At 35.7% G+C, this 11,191-nt stretch overlaps 2 protein-coding genes across 6 annotated transcripts in view; one reads left to right on the forward strand and one right to left on the reverse strand.

Moving 5' to 3' along the window:
* Positions 1-3,194: 3,194 nt before the first annotated feature.
* On the reverse strand, positions 3,195-5,379 carry LOC111430783 (probable indole-3-acetic acid-amido synthetase GH3.1). The gene is made up of 3 exons (XM_023067190.1): positions 4,990-5,379; positions 4,804-4,905; positions 3,195-4,710 (listed from the first exon to the last, which is right to left on the reverse strand). Exons 1-3 carry the CDS (start codon positions 5,307-5,309, stop codon positions 3,342-3,344), a joined length of 1,791 nt encoding a protein of 596 aa, XP_022922958.1. The 5' UTR covers positions 5,310-5,379; the 3' UTR covers positions 3,195-3,341.
* Positions 5,380-10,928: 5,549 nt separating this feature from the next.
* Positions 10,929-11,191, forward strand: part of LOC111430686 (homeobox protein HAT3.1-like) — a 7,494-nt gene continuing 7,231 nt past the window's right edge. For all 5 annotated transcript variants that reach the window (XR_002708351.1, XR_002708350.1, XM_023067050.1 and 2 more), the window contains exon 1: positions 10,929-11,151. The gene's annotated coding sequence lies outside the window, so the exon portion shown is untranslated. The remainder of the gene's footprint in view (positions 11,152-11,191) is intronic.

Below are 11,191 nucleotides of genomic sequence, written 5' to 3' on the forward strand. Positions count from 1 at the left end.
TATGATGTGGAATCAAACCATGGAAGGCTCTGATATCAAATGATATGGAAATTACTGCAAGGGAAGTAAAATTCGGATTATCTTGTTGATCGAATATCTCAAGACAAAAACACTTATTTAAGATTCAAATCACTCCACAAGTAAGATTGATCATATCGAGCTTCAATGATTTTACATGCAACATAAACTAAATACAATTGCAAATAAACTTAGTTCTTTTGCTGTATTTTTCAAGTCTACTTACAAATATAACATACATGACCTTATATAACCTCAAAATGAAAATGAATTCCAAAAATGGTAACATTCATACTTTACGACAAGAATTAACCATTATGTAATTGTAACCTAAAGTAAATAAAATGTCTTAAAATATATTAATGAAATACGGTAACTCTCTAAATTGTAATCTACCCAAAATTTATAACATGAAACTTCATTTTTGTTCGATGTATTGTGAATTGAAATATCTTTTGACAATTTCAACAGTATTTTCTTCCCATCTTCATTGAAGTATATTATATGACTGATGTCTCTTGGTTTATATTAATCTATGTCAAATTTGGAAAACTGACCAGAAACATGTTGAAGAAATAAAAATGTTAGTCTAGTTCGATAATTGTCTTTAATTTTTATTACGTAATCGTTTTAATTTATAACCAAATTCTATAAACAAAAACACCTTTTCTAAAAACTTTCTTTTTTTTAGTCTTCAAAATTTGAAAAATAGTCCTAAAATCTTAATTTTAAAAAACTAAAAAACTCCAAATTTGAAATTTATGATTTTCTTCCAATTTTTTTATTATGTTTTTAAATTTCCTATAAAAGTAAAAAAAAAAATTTAAAAACTTTTTAATTTTAAAAAGTTGACTTACTTGATTTTTAAAATATGGGTAGAAAATTAATAATTAAAAGAAAAAAAATGTTATAAATGGTAATGTGGATAATTAAAATGTGAATCTAAAAGTTGGCGCGTTCGAGTAGTCAAACAAACGCGTTTTGTTTTTAGCTTTTGGTGGAATCTTAAAACTAAAAGTATTACCAATTAAATTAAATTAAATTAAATTAAATTCTTTAATTTTTTATTTTCCCAATAAAGTTATCCTTCCTTATCCCTTTTATATATATATATATATATATATATATATATATATAAATATTATGCAGGTGTATATTATTTTATTTTTTAATCCAACCCTAAATTCCTTTTAATCTTACTACCTAAGTCTTCCCAAATTTACTTAATTAATTTAATTATAACTTTTATTTTGATTATTGATTAGTGAATGAATTCGACTCGGAGAGTTGAGATTATGCAAGATTACGCCATGTCCAAAATTTATTAAATGGGCAAAGTCGAGACCAATAACGAGACTTAAAATCCACAATCAGACCAATCGAAAGGGTATGAGCCACCCACAAAGGTCAGTCAAGCTAGTTGGTCATGGCTGAGGTGTCTTGCATGGCTAGCTTACCTAAGGGCGACCCACATGGGTGAAGCCAGTTGACTAGGGTCGAGTTAGTAACCCACCAATCTAAACCCTTCAAAAAACAAATTGGGGATTATTATTATTATTATTCGACCAATTTTAATAAAAAAAAATAGTTTCAACAATTAAATATATATATATATATATATATATATATATGTGTATGTATTGTTTTTCATTTTTGGTGTTGAAAGCACGTGCAGTGTTAATTTTCACTATGGCCAAAAAGATATAAATTATTAGAGATAGAGAGAGAAATTTTTAAACATAAAATAAAATAAATATTTGGTCACCAGGCATGGTGGGACAGCTGTGTTCCTTCTTTGGTTTGACTTTGACCAAACTATTTTTATTTTATTTTTTCTTTTTGTATTATTTTTATTACTTGGGGACAATGTGTATTATTAAATTATTATTATTTATTAGAAAATTTGACTTTTAATTGCCATTTCAAATTTTAGATTTTTGTATTTTTTAAAAAATTGTTTTCGGTTGAAATTATCCGTTGCTCATGGAGAATTGCGCAAAATCTGGACCGTCCATCTTAGCTGCAGCTGCCAAGTCCATTTGGTGGCTCTAACGGTCAGTAATTTGAATCGCATTTCTCTTTCAAGTTTGTTTTAAACGGCGGCGTTTTTTGTGATGCAAGCCTTTTCCCCCACTTTTAAAATTTTTATCACTTGTAAGAATATTAGTAATTAATAAACATGTTTTTTTTATCTGAGAATCCGATCAATCCAAACTAACCCAAATCATAAAGGTTCGGTTGGATTAGGTTGCGAGCTCTATTCAGGTCACTCAATCACCAACTCAACTAATTCGAAACGTCGTGTTAGTCTAAAATATTTTTTCAATTAAATCAAAAAAATGTAATATATTATTATATGAAAATAGAAATTAAAAATGACATAAAAGTTGACATTTTTATTGCGTAAAGTGTGAACATAATGAAAATTTTAATGGGTACAAAAGGCAAGCTTTAAATGACAGTGTCCCTTAAAAAAGGGTATAAATAATAATGGAATTAAATAGGATAAAAGAGAAGACCTTTCTAGTTTCCACTTGGGATTAAATGGGCATTTATAAATATTCCAAAAGTGCAATTTTTTTAAAAAATTCCATTTTAAATAATTGGGAAATACTTTTACACGTGTGATCGTTTGTCCAGATTGGATTGTGTGAGATCCTACATCAGTTGGAGAGAGGAACGAAACATTTTCTTATAGGGGTGTGGAAATCCTTCCTAGATCCTACATCAGCTGACAATGATACGTAACGGGATAAAACGGACAATATTTGCTGGGTGGGCTTGGACTGTTACAAATGGTATCAGAACTAGACATTGAGCGGTGTGTCAGCGAACTGGTGGATTGTGAGATCCCACATCAGTTGAAAAGAGGGAATGAAATATTTTTTATAATGGCGTAGAAACTTATCCCTAACACACACGTTTTAAAATCGTAAGACTTTAGGGTATGCCCAAACCTTTTCGCAAAAGATTAGTGGGAAAATGGGCCTCCATAATGGGGAGTTGGGTTCTCATTGTACACAGCCCATAAATAATTTAAGAAACTCAGCCCAACTTTAGGCCCATGATACGACAGGCCCACATAAGCCCATTATTGAATCTCACAGGAAAAATAAACTTTTGTTTTTTTATAAGAAATTATTTTTTCATTCACACCCAAATTTTAATTTAATTTAGTAAATAAATGTGATTTTCCATTAATTTAATTATGAGAACCAAGTACAATAAAGACTGCCCCTGACACATCCTACATTTTTCATTTTCTTTCCCTAAATTTAAGAAAAATAAAAATTTATAAAAAAATAAAATAAAAGAAAAAGAAATTAGCGTGTCCTAGCTGGAGTCCAACGTGGCAGGGCAGGGCTGAAGTGTGCGGACACTACTCTAGAATCGAGAAGTTCCATAATGGGAGTAAAGTTCACACACCTCGGCACCTTATACTGGTTGATAGAGGCTCCTCTGGAAATTGCGTAATCCATCAGTTCTTCGAATGTTCCGTTCTTCACCACTCTGATTTCTAAAGCTCCGATCGAATGGTCTGCAACTCGCCCTTGTCGGTACACCGAGTTCAGTGATTCCTCCATTGCCAAGCAGCACTCCTCCATTACCTCCTTGCTCGGCCATTTCCCTTCCGCTTCCTTCACCATCAGTTCCCAGTATATCACGTAGTGCCCTGGAATCGTCTTCGTCTCTGCGTAACTCGTGTACTCAACCACGCTCGCCTTCCATTCCTTCAGCAGCTTTGATGCATTCTCCACTGCCTTCTGCAACTCCGCTTCGTCCGTTTTGTCTGAGTCGATGCTCAGGACCACGTTCTTCCTCCTCACGAAGTGGAACTGCGGCGCTGCGTTGTGGAATCCGGTAACTCGGAGTATGTCGCCTACTCGGTACCGGTAAAGTCCGGCGTATGTTGTGATTACTAGTTCGTATTCTTTTCCGACCTCCACGTCTACCAGGTCGACGAGTTTCGGCGGCGAATCGCTTTCGGTGTTTGGCTCGTGAGGGAGAAACTCGAAGTACGCCATGTTTGGCATTATAGTGTAGGAAACCTCCGATGGCTTGCACATAGGGTTCAGATTCAGTCCGAAATAACATTCGGAAGATGCGTACATCGTGCAAGCCAGAGGCAATCCGCCGCTGTAGTAATCAAGCGTTGGAATGTACTGCGCCATCGCTCCAGTGACGATCACGTCGAGGTATTTCGTCTTCGGCCAAATCCTCGTCACGATTCCCTCCCAATCCTCCTTCGAACATTCATCCGAAACGAAATCCGCCAATTCCGCGTCCGGCTTAAGGATCTTCTCAATGCAATCTCTCAACGACGGATCGGTGATTTTCGAATTCAACGTTCCGTTCCGGATATCGTTAGCAAGGTCCTGCCAGTTCAATTGAAGGAATCGAATGGCTCGGAGAAGGCCGGAGGCGAAGACGGCGCCGAGGCGGAGGACTTGATGGCGTTGAAGAAGACCGCAGAGCATCTGCGTGTACATGCTCTGGAAGGAATCGGGGCAGAGGATGGCCTCGTTAGGGCTCGTGTAGACAACAAACGGGTCGTAGGGTCGGGTCTTGAAGTGGTCGCTCTTGTAGTAACTGGTCAAAACAGGTCGGGCCAAGAGCCCACCCGGAGTCCTCGTCTCCGATTTCACAAACAAGAAGTAAAGCCCCTTGCCTTTATCCAGCCCAGGCACATAGCTGTCCAAAACAGAATCCATGAATATATTAAATTTTACGCGCTTTTAATTTAAATAATTCAAATTCGCCATTGATATTGTTGCTTTCTCTTACAGGTTCATAACTGGCATGAGTAGACTGTACAGAAGTTGACGACGATCCAGCTCCTCCTTAATCGTCGGCATAAGCTTCCTCTCACCGGCAGAAGTACCAGAACTGCAAAAACCACAGCATCAGAAAATCGATTCAACTATTCTAAATTTCTAATTGCTCCGATGAAGAGATTTCAGTGTAATTTACCTGGTGAGGAACTCGGAGATTGGATGGGAGGAGAGGATAGGAGAGCGATCTCCATTGGCAATCCGTTGGATGTCTGGCTCGAGATCCTCGTAGGTGATGACCGGGAGTTTTTCTTTGAAGGTGTGGGGATCGGTGGCGCCGTCGAGGGAGTAACGGCGGAGGTACTCGGTGGCAGCGTTTCTGGTCAAGATTTCGGCGAGGACTGTCTGCTGGACAGCGTCGGCGTTGCGAGTCATTTGCTCGATGAATTGAAGAGCCTTGGCGTCCTTTTCGCAGGCGGGAGGGCCGAGAGGTGAAGAGAGAGAAGAATCGACAGCCATTGGAGAAAGAAAGAGAGCGATTGAGTTGAAGAGGAAGAAGAAGTGGCGATGGGTGAAGTGAGATGGGGTGGTGATGAGAAGGGGTGAGAGGGGGGTTTATATACAGAGGAGGGGGGAGGTGCCACGTAGGAAGGTTGACTGGGTCAGGACCCAGCTGGGTGGGGTAGGAGAAAAGGTTGAGTAGACATTGGAGAGGAGATGGGAGGAAGGAAGCTTACGGAATTACACGGAGCGTAGAGAGAGAAAGGAAGAAGACTGAATTTTGTGATGTAGGGGAAAATGGAGACAAAGAAGGGCCCACATCACGTAGACATTGCAGCTAGTAAGACGAGCATGTGAAGGTTATGTGATTTCTCTTCCCTCTAACTTAATCAAACATAACTTATTTGAATGTAGTTATTCCACACTCAAAATTAGAGATGAGGAAGCCTCTTATCCATTTTAATTCTGAACCCCAAATGATTTTCGTGCACGGGATCCACAAGGGTAGCTACGGGCATTCAGGACAGAAAATATGATCTTCGTTCCTACCTCAATTTACCCAATAGTGGAACCCTCTCTTCACCCTTCTTCGTTCTTCGATCCATTCTTGGTGGGTCTTTTAGTTTTTATACACTTCCCTCCTTGGGATGTAAGAGTCCAAACCCACAAGTATTTGATATTGTCCGTTTTATCTCGTTACGTATCGTTTTTAGCCTCGTTTTGTTTCTTTCTCCGATCGATATAAGATCTTTTTATTATTATTATTATTGTTGTTGGGAAGCTTCAACTTAGTTACTTCAATTGTTCAAATTTGATTCATTGGTTTGGGGTAAAGTATTTGGCGACAAATGGCGAAGGAGAATGGGATCGGTCCATAATTCCCTATTAACTCTCGTTTCGCACGTGCTGCACTTGCCCAAATAAAGGTACCGTTCTTTCCCAACTTTAATATTATTGAATAGCCCCTCCCCCTCCCTCCAATTTTATCCTATTTTCATTGGAATATGTTGCTCCATTATTTGAATTAAATAACAACTCCTTTTGCCGAATGAAGTCTAATTATTAGTTTTCTTTTTATGTCCATTCAAAAATTAGATGAGACCCATTAATGAATAGTAATAAAAAAACTCTATTATTATTTAATTTAAATAAATCTCATTATTTATCGTTACCGGTCTTACGATTATAAAATGTAGAGGTTTCACACACTGGTAAGAAATGTTTGATAATAATATACTAACGATAGGCTTGAGCGGTTAGATATGAGTTTTAAGAAAAGAAAATGAGGTATTGACCCAAGGGTACGTGTTCTAGTCTAAGACGATTAAGTAGTCTTGAAATTTAAAATGGGGTGGAGTAACCGTCCAGAAAATAATAAACAAAAGGGAGGCTGCCATTGGAGAGTCAAATTTTGTTTGTTAGAAATGCAGGCAGGCAGGTAGGCAGGCAGGCACGCCGCAGCGCAGACCATCGCAGTCATAGAGCAGACTTTATAACAATCCAGCATGTAAATAACGAAGACCAGCCGACACTGTTTGCGGTAGCGTTATCCCTTTAAACTTCTTAATTTAATAAATTCATATTGTTTTCTTCTTGGTTGACCCAAACCCCAACTTCCCATTTCTTTTCCCCTCAAATTTCGGTTTCATCTTCTCTCACGCATTTTATCAAACACCTTGGCTACAAGTCGGCAACTTCCCAACAACCGTCCATGAATAAAAAGATGATCAAATCTCGGATAAAATAAGGTGAAGACAAAATTAGTTTCAGGATGGTTTAGGCATTTTTGAACCAAACATAGAAGAGGACATCTACTAAGGTTGCTCTGTTCAAAAGTTTTCTCTCTTCGATGTTATTCAGTTATTTGTTTTGATATATTTCGATCGTGAGTCATTTCGAACGGTGTGTACCCGAGATATCTCTGGGTTTGATATGGCTTGGAGAAGTATATAAAATTCAATCTCCCCATCTGTTTTTTTCCTGGGAATTCAATGTTAGGTGTACCGCCATGGACAAACACAAAAGAGGAACCAAAAGCTGCTTGTTTGTGCGTCAAAAGATCATACAGACACCGACCCCTCACCAGCTCAATCCCAACCCAAAAACACATCTCCAATGCATGCAATGCTAATGTCCATGGCGCCTTTTTGCCCTTTTGTCTTATGCTCTTGCATTTTTGGCACTTGGGTGTTTGGACCACCCCCAAAACATGTGGTAGTGATTGCCAGACAAACATATCACCTATCGTATCACGGTCATATTTTACTTAAAATCCTAAACCCTAAAATCTATTAAGGGTCGCCGCTCTACTTATCTCGACTTAAGGGTCACAACCTACTCTTTTTAAAGTCGACGCTTTGTTTGCTTCTTACATGTCACGGTTGTACTTTACCCTAAACACTAAAGTCTCTTGAGGGTCGTAGTTTTGCTTGTTTAATGAGAGCGTCACAACCTACTCTCTTCATAACATGCTTATCACATCATGCACCACATCTTATTTGCTCTCAAAATTATAAAGATCGGAGGAAAAGATTATCCACAAAAGATTCGTAAGTATCAGATATTCAAATTTTAATGTTATAGTATAGTTTTCAACACATATATATAGAGAAAGGAATCGAGGATAAGTATGGAGAATATAATCTTCGTCTCTGACCCTATTTAGCTACGAAAAAAATGTCTCTTACTTTGTCTGAGACAAATCAACCTTATGGATTACATAAATATCTATAATGATTACTCTCGCTAAGCTAATTGCAATAATCAAGCCGAACTAAAGAAATGTTTTCCTTTGCTCGTGCTTTCCACACAACAATAATGACTACATCTCGGAAGCTTATCCAATAATTGACATTAAATATAATATTTTAAAAAATGACCTAACAATCAATAAAATATTTTATGATGAATGAAACGATATATACGAGTAAATTTCGAAGTCATGATCGAATTCCATTAGAACATACTTAACTTATCTTAAATGATTTGTTTTCTAACGACGAATGTGACATTTTTTTTATTAAATTAGAATATGACTTCGATAATATTAATATCTTAACGAACGAGAACACGAAAATATAAATATTTTTTTTGTGGTCCAAATAGGAAAGAAAAATAAAAGTAAAAAAGGACACCAAAAGATATCTCACTTTCCTTGTCCCCTTGGTCTTCCCTAATGCATACAAACCTAACTTTCCTTCCATTTATAAATAAAAAAATAATAATATTCCCAACAAAATAATTTAACATCGCTCTTTTGGAAGTTTTTGTCTTCTAACATACAGATTTGTAACCATTTTTCACACTTTTATAAATAATGTTTCGTTCCTCGTTTAAAATATATTTATATTTAATAAATTTAAAGAAATAATTATATGAATTTAAGTGAAATAATAGAGAGTATAATTTGTTTAGAATTTAATTATTTATTAAAGAAAGTACACTAACACAGAGAATGTTCCCCAAAAAAAGAAAAAAAAAACTATATTATAATTAACATGTTGATGAGATAATATTTTGTTTTATTTTTTTAAAAATAAATATAATAATTATAAAAAAAATGATTATATTTCACCTGATTAATAATTAGTTAATAAAAAATGGAACCGACTTTTAATTGGGAGACTACAAAATTAGGTAATGCACATGAAATGCGCCTTCATTAATTAGCTTGCATTAAGGCTAATTAAATGCCCATGTTGTGTCCAATGCCTAATTAATTTCTTTATTAACGTTGTACTTTACATAATTAAATGTTACCCAAAAATATTTATAATTTAATTTCATTTATAAAATTCTGAAATTAATGCTATTTCAATCACTTTATTTACTATTATTATTGTTCTTATAAAATTATCAATTTTTAATAAGTAGAGTTATTTTTTAAATGAAATATAAAGGTTGGGGTAATTTTATTTGTGGTAAAAAAAAAAGGGTAAAAAGTGAAACACGTTGTTTTAGAAAGAAATGTAATTTATATTGAAAGTAGTAGAAACGTGGCGGTAGGAGGAAGGCAGGAGGAAGGTGAAAAATGGAAGAAAAGAATTAAATAAAATTTAGAAAATAAATAAATAAATAAAGGGAATATCCTACGATGCTTCCTTAGTCTTTTGTTGTGGCCATTTTCACGTGGTCTTTGTTTTCTTTTCACCTCTCTGTGGGCTTTTCTAAACTGCCCACTATCCTTTTCCAATTCTTTTACTTTATATTTATATATTAATATTATTATATAATTAAGTGGGTTGGTGAACGTTAACCGAGGCCAATCTTGGACGAAAGTGACCCACACGGGTTAATTTAGGGGATGGTCTGTTGGATGATGGAAGCCTCACATCGACTAATTTAGGGTGTGATCATGGGTTTATAAGTGAGGAATACTAACTCCATTAGCATGAGACTTTTTGGGGAAGCCCAAAGCAAAACCATGAAAGCTTATGCTCAAAAAGTGGACAATATCATATCATTGTGGAGAGTCGGCTAACAACCATATTTGAGTCTCACCTGTTTAGTTTTAAAGCTTTTGTGATTGTGATTACTCCCGGTCACTGTGAGTTAGACTCAATAGAATTTGATCGATCGTTTAAGGTGGAGAACTGAATCAAGAATTCTCTTTCTTTATCATCAATCGAATCACTGTTCGAGACCCAGTATTCTATTTTATCATCAATCCAATCACGGTTCCCATTTTTGTCGTACAAGTTTATTCTCTTTCTTTATCATCAATCGAATCACTGTTCGAAACCCAGTATTCTATTTTATCATCAATTCAATCACGGTTCCCATTTTTGTCGTACAAGTTTATTTATGTACGACTAATTTATTTTTATGTTTTTTTTTTCATTTTATCCATTTTTAGAAAAAAAAACATAAATGTCATTTTCAATGCCTTTATAGTTTTTGTATTATTATGAGACTAAAACAAGTGTTACCTATTAAAGTAACATAGGCCCATTGTTTTATGAGTCGGGGATTCCATGGTTCATTTTTAGATCTAAAATTGTTCTAAAAAGTTACATAGTACGATGATTTTTTTAATTCAGCTAAACATGTTACATAATCTTTTAACATCGTGTCCTAGATTTGAAAAATTGCATGAACGACTTTTTTCTTTCTGCTTTATTTTCTCTAATTCGAAGAAATTTCATAAAAATGTTAGATACTGGAGTTTGAAATCTGGAGTGATTCCAAATCACGTTAAGTTATAAGTTTTGTGTCTGAAAAAGATTCGTATTTAAAATTTTAATTTTTGTATTTAATTGATTTTTAATTTTAGAGTCGAATAGATTTTTTATTCTGTGTCCATAAAATATTTTTTAAAAAAACCACGAATTAATTTATATTAATAAATAAATAAATGAGTTAAAAACCACGCTAAAGATGGCAAAGAAGCAGGTGGGGAGCAACCAATCTATTACATGGGCCCAAGGCCCATTAAGAGAGGCTGGGCCTAGAAAGGGATGGTAAAGGAATGGGCCGAAAGATGGAGTGGAGCCCAACCAATATATGACATGGGCTGAAAGCCCATTAAGAGAAAGGCGGGGCCCAAAAAGGAGATGGTAAAAAATGGGCCGAAAGATGGAATGGAGCCCAAAATGATATGCGCAATATGATTATTAGCGGCGGTTGCGGAAGGCAGACGGTGCGCAGAGAGTAACGGTGGCCCAGATTTGGAGGACTCTGAGACAAAGCCGCTTTATTCTCTCTTCGCGCTGAAAAGAGAAAGAACAAGAAGAACACCCACCACCATCGCCAAAATTCTTACACTTTTCTTCCAAAGCTCCATAAATAAACATCTCCACCACCAACTAGATCCGTAGCCGCCCTCTTCCATGGACAATACTATGCTCTTCGCCAGCACCAGGTACTTCTTTCCAATAGTTTTTTTTTTTTTTTTTTTTTTT

This window comes from Cucurbita moschata, unplaced genomic scaffold (genome assembly GCF_002738365.1).
Source record: "Cucurbita moschata cultivar Rifu unplaced genomic scaffold, Cmos_1.0 Cmo_Scf00034, whole genome shotgun sequence".
Taxonomy (NCBI): Eukaryota; Viridiplantae; Streptophyta; class Magnoliopsida; order Cucurbitales; family Cucurbitaceae; genus Cucurbita; species Cucurbita moschata.